General features: G+C 34.5%; 1 protein-coding gene across 2 annotated transcripts in view; it reads right to left on the bottom strand.

Annotated features, from left to right (window-relative positions):
• Window positions 1-21983, bottom strand: part of LOC121381031 (dynein-1-beta heavy chain, flagellar inner arm I1 complex-like) — a 144155-nt gene that overhangs the window by 97959 nt on the left and 24213 nt on the right. Inside the window, exons 6-14 of one of the 2 annotated variants that reach the window (XM_041510113.1) lie at window positions 17626-17748; window positions 16079-16096; window positions 12014-12152; window positions 10939-11129; window positions 10047-10184; window positions 9190-9313; window positions 8386-8657; window positions 6928-7134; window positions 1186-1374 (exon numbers count right to left, since the gene is read on the bottom strand). In XM_041510113.1, coding sequence (XP_041366047.1) covers window positions 1186-1374; window positions 6928-7134; window positions 8386-8657; window positions 9190-9313; window positions 10047-10184; window positions 10939-11129; window positions 12014-12152; window positions 16079-16096; window positions 17626-17748 — 1401 coding nt within the window. The remainder of the gene's footprint in view (window positions 1-1185; window positions 1375-6927; window positions 7135-8385; window positions 8658-9189; window positions 9314-10046; window positions 10185-10938; window positions 11130-12013; window positions 12153-16078; window positions 16097-17625; window positions 17749-21983) is intronic. The other variant, XM_041510112.1, reaches the window with a different exon arrangement.

The raw sequence follows: 21983 nt of genomic DNA, 5'->3' as shown, positions 1-21983 counted from the left end.
GTATGTGCAATAAATTCGTTTTTAGAAAATATAATTTAAGACTTAATTCTTTATTCTGAGCAAGTATTTCTGTTTTAGTTATATCTTGATCAATGTTTTTAAAAGTTGTACATAAAAACAGAACTTTTTTTATTTACAAAGTACTTTTTCTTCTCTTTTACATCAAGCCAAAGTGGAATTATCACACTAAAACAATCCACTTAAAATGGAGGATGGTAAGGGCCATCAATTATCCCCTCCCTCTTTACGCCTGCAACAAGACAACAGTAATACACAGTAATTATAGGCCATTAAATGAGCTTTCATTTCTTATCATGTTTACGTCCCGTGTGAAGTAATTTTCAATTGTCATAAGCTTCAGCGTGAGAAATAAAAAATTATTTTACGAGGGACATAAACATGATACGAAATGGAAGCTAATTTAATATCCTATTTATTACCCATAGTCAATTTTAACTTATATCACTAATCTTGTTAGGTTGACTTTCCAGTAAGATTGCAGTGGGCGTTCTAGTGGGACGTAACACATTGATACGAACCAAGATGTTTTTAACCATATGGGTAATAAATGGAGGATAATAAACGAGTTACCAGTTATTATCAAATTTATGTCACGAGTGAAATAATTTTCAGTTGAAACAAGCTTTAGCGAGTGACAAATGAAAATTATTTCACAAGGGACATAAATTTGATAATAACTGGTGCCGAGTTTGTTATTCTATTTATTACCTGAGCTATTTGTTCTCTAAAATCCTTTATTTTTGACACACATATGCATGTTGGCTACATGTATAGAAATGATTTAAACGACTTTATGCACTGTTTTGAGTATTGCTATAATTTTGTAATTTAATCACGTTTATAGACAAAAGTGCTCTTTATTCTGGATTAATTGATTTCTTAGATTAATTGCATTAAAATGACATTTTGTTGTAAATTTAACACCAAAAACAGACAGCCGTAAAATTAAATGCAAACTCTTTAAACTACATGACGTCATTGTGTGTGTTTTCCAAATCGTGATGACATCATATTTAGTTACCGACAAGGTCACTGATTTCTAAGCGTCAAATCATCCAATAGTATTGTTCGTTAGACCAATGCATGATAATTTCTTAGTGAAATATTATGATTTTTACTTTCCCCGTTATGAGTGCCTGCTGGAGTAATACTATATTCTCTAACCTCTTTGGGGTCCATGGCTGCTGGGTAGAGTTTGACTATGTCCACCTTTGGGAACGCTGCCAGTTCATGGCCACTCTGAGTTTTCTTCCGACTTTCTATCTCCCGCCTCAGGTTCGCACACACGCTTTGCAGTTTGAACAAGCCAGTGGATTTCTGTGGTTTCAAATCCTCATCAATGTTTTGCAAAAACTACAACAGAACAAGCATATTATATTTTAGCATGTTTTAGAGTACCATGTTTTGGGGGTTTTTTGCTTTTGTTTTAACTCCATTTTTTGATAAAACACCTTTAACATCAACTTTACTGTACATATAATCAGTACTAAATTAAATTTTGCTTTATGTGCCATATGTATGGAAACACACTTAGTCTGTTACTTTTTCAAAGAACACATATTGCTTATAAACATATTTATTAATTAAAAACACACTGTATAAACTAACCCAGCATATAGCAAATATGGTAATTATGAAAATCTGTTGAAAAAAAGAAAAAAAAAGAGGTTTGCCAATTACCGTAAAGCTTTGGCAAATATAATATATTTCGTATCATGCTGAAATTAACAACCCGATGAATAAATTAAAGTTGATGACACTAAATCACAAACATTAAAAAAACCCATCTTTCACTGCTGGTCAAACAAAGTAAAACAAATTTTTAAAATGTATGCATATATATATATATATATATATATGAACAAGCCAGTGTGTACAAGTGATCAAACGTATACAATGACTTTCACTGTTTCATTTTTTCACAGCCCTTTTTTTAAATATAAGTACAGCTAGAAGAGAACCTCTCTAAACTGGATACCTCTTTAACTGGACTTTTTACTTGGTCCAAGGGTATCCGGTTTAGAGGGGTTTCACTATATATAAAATATTATATTATTATTATATATACATTATTGTTATTATATATATATTATTGTTATTATATATATACAAAAATTAATTCAGAATAATAAAATAAACACACTTAAAAAGCGAACTACTTTATATATAATCTGATCACAGCTAAATTAACGATACACATTAAATAAATTTTCTTGCTTAGAAAACCAATGTCTAATAAATATTCAATGTATTTTTTTTTATCCTGCTAATGTTTGTAGTAGCTCCAGCTTCATTTTATTTCCTAACACAGTGAAACCTGTCTAAACCGGACTCTGAACAAACAAGAATCCTGTCAAAACTAGCCAAGTTTGAACATCACAGATTTTCTAAATTCTAAAAGGTCACCTTCAAAACACCGGATCTTGTCTACATTGGATAAACATTAGGTCCCACATGATCCAGTTTAGACAGGTCATTTCACTGTTTAATAATGATATCAAATTACTGGCAGGTAAAATCCAGTTTGGACTACCACAAGCACAAAGATGACCAGAAACACATAATAAGTATAGTCTAAATGAAAAATTTAACTTTAGTTGTTAAAAAATCTCTATTAGTCAGAAACATGATACAAGGGAAGAAAACTTGGGACAGTCTATTTAAGAAAAACGTGAATTTAACTATTCCAGAAGGGATCACACATAAGATGCAATCTAGACTGAATACCCCCCCCCACACAAACACAAATCAAGCTTATGTGATTAGTTTGTAGTTATAACAGGTTTACTTCATTACTAATGCTCAGCTGTGTGAAGTGTTAAATGGTATGTACATGTATATCAACCTGTAATGCAGGGGACAATATTTCATAATCTTAGATAACCGGAAGTCCGTTCAAACGAGTTTTACTTAGGTAACCAAAACCAATTTGTTTTTGATACGTGAATATAGTGTTTGTAACCGATTAATTAGTCCTAGTTAGTCCTACCTAATCCTAAAACATTTGAACTACAGTTCTGTGGTACATTGATGGTTCAAATGTATTTAAAAACACAAACTGCTTTTCACTTTCATTACTGATATATGGTACTTTTAATGTTAGAATGTAATTGTTCACCACATAATCGATTGGCGGTTCTTGTGATTTTAAAGTTGCTTAACCGACACATGAACAGAACAATGGTTCTCGTGAAATATTGTGCCCTGTAATGCTCCTCAATCTCAATATATGTTAATTCCTTCTTAAAAAAAACAAAATTTATACAGCTGATATGAAACTGAAATTTATATTCTCATTTCTTTTTGTGTTCAGTATATGTTTAGTATATTTTCACCAATCAACCAAAACAAATAAAACTTTGATGTTATATGCATTAAATAATAAAAAATACTCTGCAAATCCATCACCTATAAAATAACAATGTAGATACCACACACCACAAATCCAGGACTCGAACTTAAGAAGTTTCTCCCAGAGTAATTTTTAAAAGAATTGCCATGGGTGAAACAATCCACCGACGGCAATTTTGAGCCTACCTACATGTATGGTAATTTTAAAAATGTGACATTTGATGCAAATAAACATGACTGAAAGCCTATATTGTTATATGTAGACATCTTTTAAATGGGACTGACATATCTAGACTGACTGAAACTAGGATGACATATCTAGACTGACTGAAACTAGACTGACATATCTAGACTGACTGAAACTAGACTGACATATCTAGACTGACTGAAACTAGAATAACATGTTTAGACTGACTAAAACTTGGATGACTATGCTTCAGGTAAACAGCAAAGAGTGGACAGATGTGTTACAGAAACCACACATTTTAAAGCAAAAGGTCACAAATCTAATTATGTTTTAATTATAATAATATATATTGTTTTAAAGTTTATAAGCAGCAGCAAGTAAGCAAAAGCAAATAGAATGTCTCTGATTCTCATGTGACAACAAATCAGGTATCTATCCATACAGATTCCCAAGTGAGTTTAATGATTCAGTGGGTGGGTGAAGGCCACTACATTGATTTCTCTCTCACTAACCACTAAACTACTGTCCTGGTCAGACAGCCCAACTAGCTGAGGTGTGTGTTTGAACTTAAATTGGATATAAGCATGATAATAAATTAAAATGAAATGAAATAAACAGCTGTTTGACTATGGCCCTTGTTTCAAGCAGACATTAGGAAATAAGATACTGGGTTCTGATTAATAAACTGTTCTGGTATGTATAGCATTGGAATAGGTAACTATGATTTACAGTGTAGCCTACACTTACTTTATTAAACTTAATGGAAATCTAGTAGGTGCACACCATGCATGACTAAAATGAGATTGAGCTTTGAGATAAAGAGGACAAGGGCCATTTGACCAGGGCCTGTGCTTATAAAAACTTTAAAGAGTCCAGACTCCATCTCTAATGACGTCACAAGCATACAATTTGTATGGCATTGTCATGACATTAGTGTCTCAGACTCTATTAGTCTCGAGTCTAGACTCTAAAAAGTTTTATAAGCACCAGGCCAGGTCCTGTGCTTATAAAATGTTTAGAGCCCAGACTCCATCTCTAATGACATCACAAGCATACAGTTTGTATGGCATTGTCATGACATTAGTGTCTTAGACTCTACTATAGAGTGTCAAGTCTAGACTCTATAAACGTTTTACAAGCACCAGGTCATGTCATATTCTTATAATATGTTTACAGATTTGAGTCTATAGACTAAAGGTTTATAAGCATGGGCCTAGATATCAAAGTCAATGTTCATAACTTATTGTTCATATGACTTGGGCCCTATACAGTGCCTGAAATGGGTCAGTTCTCTCTAAACCTATGGAGGTTCACTAGTCTCGGTAATAAAATACTGGATGTGACCCACTTTTTACTAAAACATTATGGTTACGGTTATGGGTCTTAATGATAAAATGGTGGAAGTGACCCAGTTCTGCCTAAAACCTACGAGAGGTGATGGGTTTCACTGAAATAAGGTTATACACAGTTGATTATGATGCTAGAAACAAGGCAGAGCAGAGACACAGAATATTTTCTGATTAAAATGAAGCATCTTCATTCACTCAAGGAGAGCAGAGATAGAAATTATTTTCAGAGTAAAATAAAACATCTTGATGCACTCGTGGAGAGAAAAGACAGAGACTATTTTCAGACTAAAATGAAGCATCTTCATTCACTCAAAGAGACCAGAGATAGAGACTATTTTCTGATTAAAATGAAGTATCTTCGTTCACTCAAGGCAGAGTAGAGACAGACTATTTTCAGACTAAAATAAAGCATCTTCGTTCACTCAAGGCAGAGCAGAGATAGAGACTATTTTCAGACTAAAATTAAGCATCTTAGTTCACTCAAGGAGAGAAAAGATGGACTATTTTCTGACTAAAATGAAGCATCTTCGTTCACTCAAAGAGAGCAGAGATAGAGATTATTTTCAGACTAAAATGAAGCATCTAGGTTCACTCGCTGTGATCTGGTTACTCACTTCTTTGTCACCTGGATCATCATCTCCCTATGTTAAGTCATTATAACAAACATTATTATACAATCCTACCAACGCTACATTCTTTTGATTAAAGCAAAAACTCAAAGTTTTAGAAGTTCTAAAAATGAAGTAAAAGGTATAAATTTATTAAAATGTTTATAAAAATATTTTCAAAATTAAGTTTTAAAGCCATTCGTTTTAAAAACAAAAGGAAATGTACCTGTACATACGCCTCAAGTATTTTATAGATAACTGCTTTTTAAAACCGACATTTATAAACTTTATTTTAACTTACCTCGATTTACAACAATAATAATCTAAAGTTAAAGTTTGGTTTGTTTAATGACACCATTAGAGCACATTGATTTATTAATCCTCTGCTACTGGATGTCAAACATTCCGATATATAGTTTTAGAGGAAACACACTGATTTTTCCCCCCCATTAACCAGCAAGGGATCTTTTATATGCACTTTCCCATAGACAGCACAGCACATGCCATGACCTTTGATATACCAGTCATGGGGCACTGCATGGCTGGGACTAGGGAAAAAACAATGTGTCCTCTGAGGGGGTTTGATCCAGTGACCTAAACACTTCAGGTGAATTATCTACCTACTGAAAGAAGGAAATGTTTTATTTAACAATGCACTAAACACATTTTATTTACGGTTATATGGTTAAGGACCACACGTATATTGAGAGAAGAAACCCGCTGTCACCACTTCATGGGCTACTCTTTTCAATTAGCAGCAAGGGAACTTTTATATGCACCATCCCACAGAAAGGGTAGTACATACGACGGTCTTTGATAAACCAGTCATGGTGCACTGGCTGGAATGACAAATAGCCCAATGGGCCCACCAATGGAGACCGATCCCACACCGACTGCGCATCAAGTGTACCACTGGGCTACGTCCCGCCCCAATCTATCTACTGAGCTAGATCCCATCTCCATGTTGTAAGTAATGAGTAAATTAATGGTAAAAGGACTGTACAGCACAATAGCTGAAATTAATTTTACACTGCATAACAACTAGGATCAGTGCTTTTAATAATTCTACAGTTAAAGTTTGTTTGTTTTGCTTAACGACACCACTAGAGCACATTGATTTATTAATCATCAGCTATTGGATGTCAAACATTTGGTAATTTAGACATATTGTCTCAGAGAGGACACACACTACATTTATTAATTAGCAGCAAGGGATCTTTTACATGCACCATCCCACAGACAGGATACCACATACCACGGCCTTTGGTATACCGGTCGTGGTGCACTGGCTGGAACGAGAAATAACCCAAATGGGCCCACTGACGGGGATCGATCCCAGACCGACCACGCATAATGCGAGCACTTTACCACTGGTCTACGTCCTGCCCCCCCTCTACAGTTAAAGGCGCACCTTCAGTTTCTGGCTCTTCATCTGGAAGAGGAGTCCCCTGTCGGTGAAGATGAGGTCGTCCTTGGAGTGGTCGGGTGCGAACAGCTTGTAGTTGAGGTAGTTGATGGCTCGGGCCAGTAACAGCAGCACCGTACTCTTACCGCTGCCAGCCGCGCCCGTCAGCATTGCCGACTGCTTTGTTTGGAGAGCCGAATACAGCTGCAGGATCTAAAGAAGCAAGAAAACAAAATGTAGTCAGGGTTTTGCTAAGGTCAACGACAGTTACTTTTCGCATCCTTGTTTTTGTTTCATACACAATAAATATAGCATATCCAACAGTAATATTTTGATATGGTATATTTGACAAAAGGTACTTTTCATTTCTTTCATCTTTTTATGAACTTAAAAATATACCAACCTGTAAACAGCATTGTTTGCTCGTTATAGAATTTTGACAGGGCTCAAGATAAGTAGACCGTTTTTTATTTCAATGTGGTGAAGCATTGTATTAACCCTGCTAATTCTGAATTTGAATGACATCAGTATTCCAATGACATCATTTTCATTCTTCTTATAATAACAATAAATTGGGTACACAGCATTTCCGTTTCAAGAATACTGGCAAAATACCAATGCATACAGTAGTTGCTATTGAAATATTTTTGTTTCAACATTACTAATGCGCCTGAAAGATTTTAAAGAAAATTTTGTAATTAAAAAATTGTACTATTTACGAAATATGGATTTCAAGTAAAATTACGGTGAGATATGCTATATTTATTGTGTACAATGCAAAACCAAGGGTGTGAAAAGTGACTGTCGTCGACTGTAAGCATTAATGAATGGATTTTGTGTACTTCGGTGCAAAATGTCAATTCCATCAAGGTGTATTGCTTGACTCTGACCTTGAACTTTGAATTTAGCAGATATATCCATGGTGAGAGTGTGTATGAAGTACTTATAATGTTTAATTTACATTTACTAATCCTATGGTGCTAATGATTGTCGGATTAATTAAAAAAAATAATAGATGGCACAAAAGACAAGCATACATGTATGTCATGGTTAGAGACATTAATTAGGATATTAAAGCATAGGATCTACCAGATTAGGAGAAGAAATGAGATGAAAATGAAAGGAGTGAAAGGCAATGGAGCAGTAGTATATATATATAAAAATCCTACAAAAATCTACAATGCCAACAAGAATATACTGAGATAAAAGTGGATTATAAAAAAAAAATACTGGTAGTTGGGTACTGAGATTGGCCCTAGTGTTAGGGTTGCACAATGGTCTGAAGTGGCAGCTCCCACTCAGAATAGATACAAAGCATCAACCGAAACCATATTTTATTTTTTTGGCTGAGAATTTGAAACTTTTGGACAAAGAGGAGAAAAGCTATAAACACTGTAGTATACATATCCAATAAAAAATCTGGAATTCCAGATAAATGTGGAAAACTTTAATTTCTGAATATACCTTGTCAATGAGGTCTGAATTCTCCTCCATCTTCATTTCTTTGAGCTGTTCCTTGATGGCATTGACCAGCATGGGGTCGTAAGGGTTGTAATCGGACTCCTGCTGTGCCGTGGAGCCCGCAGGGAAGATGTCGCGCAGAACACTGTGAAAACAGGCACTGTCATCACCGGCCTGCAGACAGGTCTCCAGGACAGTGCTGATACCCAGCACCAGGGAGCGCTCTTCGGCCTCTGTCCTGTCTGTCTCGTATCTCACCGACTTGGATTGGTCTGCTGAAAATGGAAAAAAACAAGAAAGTGACATTTTATCACCATAAATATAAATTCTGTTTTGTGAGTCACCAACTGAGTGATATACTTAAAAAAAAAAACCCCAAAAAACAAACACACTTGAAAGTGTCATGATAGAAAGGATATTTCATCAAAAGCCATAGAAAAAGGTTATAATTAAATACAGCGTTAGTAACTTATACCTGTTTCATGACTTGAGTGGTCGATTGAAAAAAGAAATCTAAACACAACATAATAGAATGTACATTTTATCAAAGCCACAAACACATGCAATAATGAAACACAACACCTATTTGTCTTGTGGGTTACTGACTTGCCGACTTACTAAAAAAATTATTTAGACTTATGGAGAGGAAATCCGATGAGAACAATCCTGACAGATTTCTGAGAAATACAGAATTTATCATCAAGATGTACTGACCTGTCTCACCTGCTTTGTCTAATGGACTGGACAACCCAGATAGATTTCTGAGAAATACAAAATTTATCATGAATGTATACTAAGCTGTCTCACCTGCTTTGTCTGATGGACTGGACACCTGACGAAGAAAGTGACCGTCTTGAATCACACTGATAGCTATTTTCATGATCTTCTTTATGTCACGCAGACCAAAACTGTACTGCTCTTTTCTTGGAAGCTGTAATTAAACGATAAGAGAATGCATTTACAGACTTAAGGATACTGTAATGTTTCGTGCCAAAAAACTAAAATGATGACAAGGTAATATAATGATTTGAGACTTAACGGAATATTTGGTTAATGACACCTCGTCACTTTTAATCATGACTATTTGATTATTTTTGGTTAAAATATTCATATTTTCCAACTTGATATAAAGAATTAGAGAGTAAACCTGCTGTTGTCATACAGGTTATTCTTAACAAAAAAAGCAGCTTGGATCTTTTATGCTTTCTGATAATTAACATCATGCCATGTTTGCTTTCAATCTTATTGAAGTCATACCGTAATATGTCTTATGTTTTTATTGACACTGCTGTTAAAAAAGTTACACTACATGACTAATTTTAAAACTAAGTTCCAGAATGGCTTTTTAATTTCAAACATTTGCTTCCATCTTGAAAACTGAGAATCAGATTGCTTCCCACTTCACAAAATGATTTTTAGGCCTTGTTTTTAAATACACTTTCCTGGTCAGGACAGCACATACCATGGCCTTTGATATACAAGCCACGAGGCACCGATTTAGACGGCACTGTGACTATGAAAACAAATATGTTATAGTACATTAAATAGCTATTTTCTTGTCTTATAATAATAAACACAATGTCCACATTTCTTTTTCTCTACAATATATTAATGTATTATTCTAACAAATAATATAAAGCACATTAACATCACAGTAGGTCTACCTGTACTGCGAGACGTTTGAAAAAGAATGCTAGTTTTTCTGCCCAGGACTTGGAGTGTTGGAATCCGTTTGTGTAGAGGATCACTTCCACTATCTTCTGAATGTCAGGCAACACCACGGCACATGGACGCATCAGAAACTAAAAAGAACAACGATGACAGAACACACTGACAAGGAAAGAAATAAGAGAACCAATTAGTTATGCCAAAAAAAATTACACTTTCTACTTTTATACAATTTGCTTGATTTTAACTGGATGATGTTGCTACAAAAATTAAGTTTGAAACGCTGCACCCAGCAACTCATTAATTCATATTGTAAAATACATTGAGCTGATAATATTAAGCAAACTTTAATTACTTAGGCTCGAAACACACCAAAGCTGACCCAGGCCCAGGCCCAGCTCCCGTGTGGGCCTTAAGTACATTTCCATTATAATCTTTACAGTTTAAAGGCATCCCAATGGTCCATCCATAATAAAGCTCACTGATACTTTATATTATTGAGTAAATATTGCTTAAGAACTCCACCACCCCCCCCTCAAAAAAAAATGAACGTAAAAGAAATACAATCCGTATATACAGTAAAACCCCTGAAAACCAGACTCTCTGTAAACTGGAATTCCCTTAAAATAAAAAAGAGGAAATTTTTCACCGGAATAACCACTGGAATTCCCTTAAAACAGGACATTTTGTACAGGCATTTTTCAAATATCAATACAGAACATAACCGCTGGAATTCCCTTAAAACAGGACATTTTGTACAGGTGTTTTTCAAATATCAATACAGAACATAACCACTCAAAACTAAATATCCCTTAAAACAAGGGCTTTTCACTGGTTTCCGTGGGCGTCCAGTTCAAAGAGGTTTCATTGTATAGCAAGACAACAAACCCTGAAGTTTTCCGGGATGTCCGGGGCGGCGCTGTTTCTACTGCTGGTGGTCATGAAGCAGCCGTAGTTGGCGCTGGCCTGGATGAGCTTGCCGTTGAACATGACGTTGCCGATGATGCGGTGCACATACATGGGCTCCTGCAGCAGGTGTTTGTAGTCCTCCGTCTTCTTCTTCCGGTACTTCACGTGCTCTGTACACAAATACACAGCACACAGGGTTGGTTGTTTTGTTTAACGACACCACTAGAGCACACTGATTTATTAATCATCGGCTATTGGATGTCAAACATTTGGTAATTCTAACTCGTAGTAATCAGAGGAAGCTCGCTACCTTTTTCCTAATGCAGCAAGGGATCTTTTACATGCATTTTCCCACAGACAGAAAAACACATACCACGGCCTTTGTCCAGTTGTGGTGCACTGGTTGGAACAAGAAAAAACCCAATCAGCTGAATGGATGCACCAAGGTGGTTCGATCCTGGGATGCAAGCACCTCAAACAAGCACTCAGCTAAATCCTGGCCCCAAATAGCACAAAGTCAGGATGACTCCAATAACAGTTACTGTACATGTAGCATAGTAGTTACTGTGTCGTATTAGTACTTAATAGTACTATACCTTGTAACAGAACATTTTTAAAGGCTTTTTTTTTGCAATACATGTAATTCCAGTTTGGTTTGACATTAAAAAAGACAAAAAAAAACAGTTTTGGAAATAACAAAATTGTTCTATTTTAATAGAAAAATTGTAAAAACAATTGTCAAAATGTAAATAAATTGGCAATACTTGTCCACAGTGAAAATGTTGTCCGCTTATGGCGTTTGAATGTTTTTTTTAAAACTCTATACATATACAAAATGGATCTCCCACTAGTAGACACAGATTAACAAAAGAATAATCAAATATAAAGTTTAACAGAAAATGTATGATCCTCTTTTTTTTTGTAAATTCAAAAGTATCAATAATAAAAAAAAATAAAAAAGAAAAGAAAACAAAGTGTATTAAATGTCTCCCAGAAAAAGACTAGACCTAAATGCTTAAAAGAATATCTTAAGAACACAATTTAATTAGATTACCATAGAAAAGTGAAGGTGGTCGGTTCGACTTGTAGAACTCGGATTCTTTAATTTCAATTTCCTTCTCAATGGAGTGACGTCTGCGTCTGTCTCTTTCTGCCACCCACGTGTCCTCAAAGTATGTCACTAATCCCTTTTCCTGTGAGAAACAAAATACTCACGGGTCTGTCAAAATATCTCTAATATTCACTGTTGTTAAAATATCTCTAATACTCACTGTTCTGTCAAAATATCTCTAATACTCAATGTTCTGTCAAAATGTCTCTAATACATCAATACATTATAATTATGGTCAACCACAAAATTATACAAAATTTGGATCATGTTTTCTTTTCACAAATACTTAACCTGACCTCTGACCCTATGCAGTTTGCTGCTAGTTCCATGGACTGAATGAATATCCCAACAGTCAATCAAAGGCAAAAATCTTCCATCAAGTCCTGGGCAAACTGTACTGTCAAATGAAAGCTACTTCCATTTTTCTCCTTAACTTACATAGTCGGCATGTCTTTTCTTTGGCTGTTAGGATATTTAAGTCCATCCAAGAGACTAGAGGGAAAGTGCCTAATAAAGGAGTCAGCTTATGTATAAAAAGAAAAAAATGAATAAATTAAAAAAACATAACACTAGCCTAACATCTACAATGAAGGAATGTTTCTTGTTTGACTGAAGGTGGACACTCGGACAGGGTCTACCTCAATGTGCTTAGTGGCATTCTACAGTGAAACTCTTCTAAACTGGACACCCTCGAGACCAAGTAAAATGTCTGGTGTTAAGAGGTATCCGGTTTAGAGAGGTTAAGTTCGGTACTGATTTTTAATAATGGACCGTGACAAATGTCCTGTTTACAGAGGGTCCGATTTTGAGAGGTGTCACTGTAATTTAGGTATGTTACTCTGAAAGAGCCTTATTCTGAAAGTCCTCTAATCCAGGGCCCTTGCTTATAAAGCTTTTAGAGTCCAGACTTAATCTCTAATGACGTTTTAATGTTTTTTAATGTTTTATTTAACGACGAACTCAACACATTTTATTTACGGTTATATTGCATCAGACATATTAAGGACCACACATATATTGAGAGAGGAAACCCACTGTCGCCACTTCATGGGCTACTCTCTTCGATTAGCAGCAAGGGATCTTTTATATGCACCGCCCACAGACAGGGTAGTACATACCACGGCCTTTGATACACCAGTCGTAGTGCACTGGCTGAAACGAGAAATAACCCAATGGGCCCACTGATGGGGATCGATCCCACACCGACTGTGCATCAAGCGAGCACCTTTACCACTGGGCTACATCCCGTCCCCTCTAATGACGTCACACACATACAATTTGTATGGCGTTGTAATGACATTACTGTCTCTATTAGAGTCTCGAGTCTAGACTCTAAAAGTTTTATAAGCACCAGACCTGATCCTAACTGTAATTTTAACCCATACTGCAATGACATGAACACATGCAAACACAAGAAATAACATTTAACATTATTGTGATGAACTAATGTTACATTTACGACATTCATTACTGGAGAAGCAGACTTTTCTCAATTGCTTGCACATGGCTGGACACCTAATAACTACAGTTTGAAATAAACTGAGATGGGCCCACTGGGGTATATAAAACATTTCTTTCTTCTTTCATTTCAGCATACTATCATAACATTCAAAAAGTACATGTAATCTCACCATTAGAAAACATAAATAAACCAAAGATACATTTATTGACACACTATATTCCGTAACCATAAGCTTTTTGCCAGCTTTTTTTAAAAGTCAAAATGGAAAATTTGGTTTAGTAAAATATAAAGAATAATCAAAATAAAATCTTAAGTTCATTTGACATACGTTTAATCTGTATAAAACAGAGTAAATGTTTAAATTTAAAACACTTTTTTTTCCCCCCCCCCACTCTCCCCCATCAATCAGAACACAATGAACTCTAATATATATGTACAAACATTTATAGTATAGATAAAAACAAAGAAATTGATACAGTACAGTACTTGAAATATGGTAATTTTTGTACAAGAGCATTACTAAAATAATACACCTATAGTCCATCCCATCCTCCTACAATTTTTTTTTTTGTAAATAATTTCAGTTTTGTTTGATGTCAGAATAAAAGTAATAGTGTTTTGGAAAAAAAAAAAAAAAAAAAAAATATATATACATGTATATATATATATATATATATATATATATATATATATATATATATTTGTGTGCAATTTAGAAATCAATTGGCTCTGTAATAAATAACTTGTAGTACATTTTATAGTATGAAAAAAGGCATTCCCTGTGGGACGGACTATAGTAATAATTTTGTTAGAAAACAAAAACAAACATTTGCATGTTGTGAAACAAATAACTGCAACAGTTAAAATAAATGTGCTATTAATAAAAACAGAACACATCACATAGATGTATGTCAACCATAATTTTTGTCAATCTGTTGTTTTTTAAAAATGTTCTCACAAGAGTAAATAATAATTATGAGTGGGGGATGGAGGACAGTAATGTTCTGGTGAATTCTAAACAAACACATCCTTGGATGTTTGGAACATTTTTTTTTTTTTTTTAAACATTTAACTCAGTCCTGTTTTGTTGTAAAAAAAAACCCACCGCAAAAACGTTAGTTGGTGAAATTTCTCCTTAGATCACCAGCTGCGAACAGAACTACAACTTAATCTGATGATCATTATTTTAAATTATTTCAGCAGATGGAAATATGGCACTGAACTTGGATTTATCTCATTAGACGTATGTACAGGGTGGCGTGGGTAGTTGGGTGTCAAATCCTCCCCTGTTTCGAGCACATTTTTTTTCCAATATATTTTCAGGGAGAGTATGATTCGACCCCATTATAAACTTTGCTTGCCACAGTCTACAACTCCCTTGCTAAAATTCCTACACATGTGCCTGATAATGTAGTTAACAGTATTTTAACTTAATGGCAAGGGAATAAGGAAATGGTTTATTTAACAACACACTCAACACATTTTATTTACGGTTATATGGTGTCAGACATATGGTTAAGGACCACACAGATATTGAGGGAGGAAACCCACTGTTGCCACTTCATGAGCTACTCTTTTTGATTAGCAACAAGGGATCTTTTATATGCACCATCCCATAGAAAGGACAGCACATACCATGGCCTTTGATGTACCACATGTGGTGCACTGGCTGGAGCGACAAATGGCCCAATGGGCCCACTGACGGGGATCGATCCCAAACTGACCGTGCATCAAGCGAGCACTTTAGCACTGGGCTACGTCTCGCCCCTAAACTTAATGGGAATACAGCACTTAAAATAGCTTTGCTAAAGGTGGAACGGGTAGTAGCAAAATGTGAAAATGACATACAATTAATACAGATTACTTTCAAAACATAATCAAAACAATAATGATTTTTTTAAAATTATTATTTCTTTAGTTTATAAAAACAAACAAATAGTAGAATTAGTAGGTGCAGGCACACAGGAATAAGACACGGTATCTGAATGTCCCAAAGGTATACAAGAAGCACAAGACTGAAAATTTCAACAAACAAAATATAAAGTCTCATAAACACACTGGATTTGTGCCCCAGAGGACATAATTAAAAGTTTATTTTGTTTAATGACACCACTAGAGCACACTGATTTATCAATCATCAGCTATTGGATGTCAAACATCTGGTAATCTTTGACATGAAGTCTTCAAGGAAACCTGCTACATTTTCCCATTAGAAGCTAGGGATCTTTTATATGCACTTTCCCACAAACAGGACAGCACATACCATGGCATTTGATATACCAATCGTGGGACACTGGTTGGGACAGAATTTTTTTAAGTTAAAGAACAGGTCCGTTGAGGTGGTGGTTCGATACTATGATGCAAGCACCTCAAGCGAACGCTCTACTGATCAAGCTAGATCACACACACCTACCTCCACCAATGGTCATACAGGTATATGCCAACAAATAACATGGTGAAAAAAAACCCCATATTAACAAACATATTAAAAAATCTCAAAGGTGCTTTAAACATTCACCACATGTCCTTATAATTACAACACTTACCAGATCTGCAAACTGCAGCTAACAACACAACATCACAATATATATATATAAGTATATAAGTATATAAGTATATTCCAAGTTGAAAAAGAAATGATTAACAAAGACCATACATTTCATAATATATTCTTTAAAAGGTTAAATGAAATTCTTTGTGCATGATTAATATCATTGTGGAACATGAAATCAGGAAAAGGAATAGTATTACATTTTTTAATTTATAAATTATGGATAATAAACAGAGAACAACTAGTTAATGACATCGGATATCGGCTTTATCCTGTTCAGGCCGAATAAGAAATTCCTATTCTTACTTTCACAGGATAAAGCCAATATCTGATGTCATTAACTAGGTATGATCTTTATCCTGCAGACCATAAAAATTAAAGGGAAAAGCTATTATTTCTGTTATTTCAGCTACATTGTACCATGACCTAGAGGTCAAATGAGTGATTTTGTAATGTAGCTACACTGTATGTGTGTGACGTCACATGACTGATTGACATCAAAAGTCATATCCTGTATATGACTTTGCTTTATTCATCATCTGTCAATAGAAACGGTAGCTGCAGGATAATGAATGACATAACATACACTATTTTTTTTTTTTTAAACCTAAGAAATTACAATTATTTGAAATAAATAATCCCCATACCTAGTCACAGTGGGTGGGTTCGAATGGTGATAGTAAAAATAAATCAGGTCACAGTAATATGGGGTCTTCTACAGGTAAACAAAAAACACACTTCTAAACTAAAAGATCACCTCTAGTAATTTTTCTGTGGTCAACTATCTATCCCCCAAAATAGAGGTAGTTAATTATATCCCTCAAATGTTTCAAAGTACACAGAAATCTAAAGATTACTTATTATAATTAATACGTAAAACCATTTCTTTAAAATTAAGAAAACAGTGTGGGAAAAAGAATGACAAAAACACAAATAATAAAATCCCTAATTAGATACTGATTCTCATTCTACAATTAGTTTGATCATATTATGATGTTACCTATTGTGTTATGATAAATAAAAGAAAAGGTTACATCATCGAAAAATATTTTATTTTAAATTAAAAAACCCCCAAAAACCTTAAAAATGAAATACCATACATATGAGTATGCATACTCAAGTTCTTCAAAGCATGTAGATCAACAGTATTTACCAAATTCAAATAGTGAACTAACAGCTCAAATCACTACCAGTATTTAACAAACTAATTTTTTTAGTATAATATTCTTTTAACCTGGAACAAACTAACTGAAAGGTACTCACACTAAATCAAGTTTTTTTTGTCTTTCTAACAAAGAAGAGTGCCAATCTGTGAATGACCCAAGTTATTAAGACATTTGCTAAAATATCTGTAATACCAGGAAACATTTTGTTTTCCAAACTTTAATTAGCGACAGTTGCTATAATAATTTAAAAGCCGATTACCAAATAATATTTAACATTTTAGAATTGTGTAACAGTCTCTGAAACCTATCTAGCCAATTGCGACACGATACTGAACAAAATGTTCTTTGAAAACATGGATTAAATTAAACCACTCACATTAAATCCATGAGGCACAGTTTTCTGTCTTTCCAAGAGAGGAGAGCTGTCGGCTGCCCGTGGCAGTGGGTGTAGAGTTGTGAGCGAGTTCCTGCGGATGACCTTGTCCCCCGCACCTACCTTCTGTAAGACAGCAATGAGTAGCACTAACATTGAGAAAACTGTAAGCACAAATACCAACTTGTATGACGTCATGCAGTAAACTGTTGACACAATATATGATTAAAATACTGATGTTATTAAAAAAATATTTTACATAATAAAATATGCTACTGAAAATATCGAATCAAGGTTGGAGAAAAATGCTATATATTATAACAATGTCAGTAAAAAGAAAATATTCTCAGGTTTAAAAAAAATAAAAAGATCATTAACTTTTCAATTCTGAAAAAAATTGAGTAAAGTGATAATATAATAGTTCTTTTTTCTTCTAAAAATCTCATAATTTACTTTAAAGAAATGTTTCCACATATTAATAATAATGATCAACATACATTTTATCTATACATACTAAATTACAATGCCCCCCCCCCCCCAAAAAAAAAAATAAATTCTATATTAAGTTGAACATGTAATAATTTTATCTCCATTAATAATGGAATGTAATACTGTCACACAACATCTGCCATTAAATATGAACAGTTTGTTTGTTCAAGTAGAATATTTCAAACTAATGCTTAAATAAAATACAAATAATTATGTATCAAATATATCTGATTATCTCACATAGTGTGTCATTTAAAATGGATTCAGTGAAATGAGAAAGTTTGTCATGCAATGTTTACAAGTTTGTGAAATTAACCATGAAAATAATATACTCCTGACAAAACCGATTAGGGAAGTCTTTTAAATATATCAAGAAATAAAATTAAAATGTAACACATAAAAGAGCACATTCCTGCTTTATCTATTAACATATTAAAACAAAACAAATTAAAATTAAACAACAAATACCGAGTTTCTGCCAATGAAAAGAGTGCATTGATATACATTCCCAAAGACTTTCTGGTGTTCTCTATATTATTTATTAAAGTTTCAAAGACTACAAAATGAATTCCTAATGTACCAGGTAGTGTTGCTTTCTAAGCATGTTCTACAAGTGTTCAAATGGACTAAGATCTGGCCTTGTGCTTATAAACCGTAAAGTCTAGACTTTAATAAAGTCCAGACTTTACTGTCATGGCAACGCCATTCAAATAGCATTATGTTAAAGACTGGACTTTATTAAAGTCTAGACTTTACTGTCATGGCAATGCCATTCAAATAGCATTATGTTAAAGACTGGACTTTATTAAAGTCCAGACTTTACTGTCATGGCAACGCCATTCAAATAGCATTATGTTAAAGACTGGACTTTATTAAAGTCTAGACTTTACTGTCATGGCAATGCCATTCAAATAGCATTATGTTAAAGACTGGACTTTATTAAAGTCCAGACTTTACTGTCATGGCAACGCCATTCAAATAGCATTATGTTAAAGACTGGACTTTATTAAAGTCTAGACTTTACTGTCATGGCAACGCCATTCAAATAGCATTATGTTAAAGACTGGACTTTATTAAAGTCTAGACTTTACTGTCATGGCAACGCCATTCAAATAGCATTATGTTAAAGACTGGACTTTATTAAAGTCTAGACTTTACTGTCATGGCAACGCCATTCAAATAGCATTATGTTAAAGACTGGACTTTATTAAAGTCTAGACTTTACTGTCATGGCAACGCCATTCAAATAGCATTATGTTAAAGACTGGACTTTATTAAAGTCCAGACTTTACTGTCATGGCAACGCCATTCAAATAGCATTATGTTAAAGACTGGACTTTATTAAAGTCTAGACTTTACTGTCATGGCAATGCCATTCAAATAGCATTATGTTAAAGACTGGACTTTATTAAAGTCCAGACTTTACTGTCATGGCAACGCCATTCAAATAGCATTATGTTAAAGACTGGACTTTATTAAAGTCTAGACTTTACTGTCATGGCAATGCCATTCAAATAGCATTATGTTAAAGACTGGACTTTATTAAAGTCCAGACTTTACTGTCATGGCAACGCCATTCAAATAGCATTATGTTAAAGACTGGACTTTATTAAAGTCTAGACTTTACTGTCATGGCAACGCCATTCAAATAGCATTATGTTAAAGACTGGACTTTATTAAAGTCTAGACTTTACTGTCATGGCAACGCCATTCAAATAGCATTATGTTAAAGACTGGACTTTATTAAAGTCTAGACTTTACTGTCATGGCAACGCCATTCAAATAGCATTATGTTAAAGACTGGACTTTATTAAAGTCTAGACTTTACTGTCATGGCAACGCCATTCAAATAGCATTATGTTAAAGACTGGACTTTATTAAAGTCCAGACTTTACTGTCATGGCAACGCCATTCAAATAGCATTATGTTAAAGACTGGACTTTATTAAAGTCTAGACTTTACTGTCATGGCAACGCCATTCAAATAGCATTATGTTAAAGACTGGACTTTATTAAAGTCTAGACTTTACTGTCATGGCAACGCCATTCAAATAGCATTATGTTAAAGACTGGACTTTATTAAAGTCCAGACTTTACTGTCATGGCAACGCCATTCAAATAGCATTATGTTAAAGACTGGACTTTATTAAAGTCCAGACTTTACTGTCATGGCAACGCCATTCAAATAGCATTATGTTAAAGACTGGACTTTATTAAAGTCTAGACTTTAAGAAGTAAATAAGGAAGGAAGGAAATGTTTTATTTAACGACGCACTCAACACATTTTATTTACGGTTATAAGGCGTCGGACATATGGTAAAGTACCACACAGATATTGAGAGAGAAAACCTGCTGTCGCCACTTCATGGGCTACTCTTTCTGATTAGCAGCAAGGGAATTTTATATGCACCATCTCACAGACAGGACAGTAGATACCACGGCCACTGACACACCAGTCATGGTGCACTGGCTGGAACGAGAAATACCCCAATTGGCCCACCGACGGGGATCGATCCCAAACCGACTGTGCATCATGCGGGTGCTTTACCAATGGGCTACATCCTGCCCCATCACAAGAAAATAAAGGAACCCACATACAAAAACCGTGACATGATTGTATTATTGAGATTTGTCGCCAAATTCTTTTTATTAGTAACCTTTTGTCTAAACAAAGGATGTACATGTACATGTAGGTCTATCTGAAAAATGCTGACAAGAGAATATACCATGTACAACATAGGTAAGATAGAAAGTGCAAATGAAACATATGCCATTTCACTTCAACTAAAGCGTTCTCTTGAGTTACACAGTTTTCTGCATAATGCTTTTTATTTTATTGACTTACTTTTTTATAAACATAAATTCCAGATTGCAGCCATTAAACCTGAATTTCATTATGAACTAGAACACATTTCTGCACCATCTACTTCCTAAGAAAATGTCAAATTTTTATTAACTGGCAAAGCATATATAGAGAGATTGAACAAGACAAACTGAATGAAAGTGAAAGAGAAAATACTTTCAAAACAAAACAAAACAAATGTAGGTCACAATGTCCTGTCATAAAGATAGATATACATGTGTAACAAGCACATCAAAATATCTTTATTCTCAAATTTAACACCATCATGTTTGAGCAAAGATTGAGATACCAGGCATGGATCCAGAGGGTGGGTGATGGGGTGTGTGCACACTCCCACCCTCGCACCCCAAAATGCCCTGAAAAATCAGTATTTAACAAATGTACATAAAATCAATGTTAATTATTGTTATATTTTTTCAGTGAGACATGCAATATCTTGGTCAGTTGGGTATTTTTGAGAAAAACTGTTGTATTATAATGCAAGTTAGTATCCTTTGGAATAGTGTAGGTACCCCCTTTCCCAAAGTTCTTTCCACCCCTCAAAACCAAACCCGCATCTACTCCTGGATATAGGTTTACTGATTTTAAATTTTACCAACAATGAATGGAACTATACGTTAAGTATGAGACCTATTTTAACTACACAGAGCACATGCACTACTTATAACATGCAGATCAGTACAATGCTGCAGACAGATGTGATGTACAGTGTGACAGAGAACGCATGCACATGTCGGCACTAACAGACTACGTAGAGCTACTCAGTATACAGCGGCGACACTAGCATCAATGAGAGACTTTTCAAGCTGCAATTAACTGAAAGCTGGTTCAGGTATCTTCTCACATTCGTACCTCTAAAAATTATTGTTTTACTATTATTTTGTCCTATAGTCACTATTTAAAAAAACACAAAAAAAACCCAACACCCCACAAAAAAACCCCAAGCAATTATAAATAAATACAATTCCACATTCCACACAACCTAAAAAAAACAATCTGGCACAGAATCA

Source organism: Gigantopelta aegis, chromosome 9 (genome assembly GCF_016097555.1).
Source record: "Gigantopelta aegis isolate Gae_Host chromosome 9, Gae_host_genome, whole genome shotgun sequence".
NCBI lineage: Eukaryota > Metazoa > Mollusca > Gastropoda > Neomphalida > Peltospiridae > Gigantopelta > Gigantopelta aegis.
This window is presented reverse-complemented; position numbering and strand designations above follow the sequence as displayed.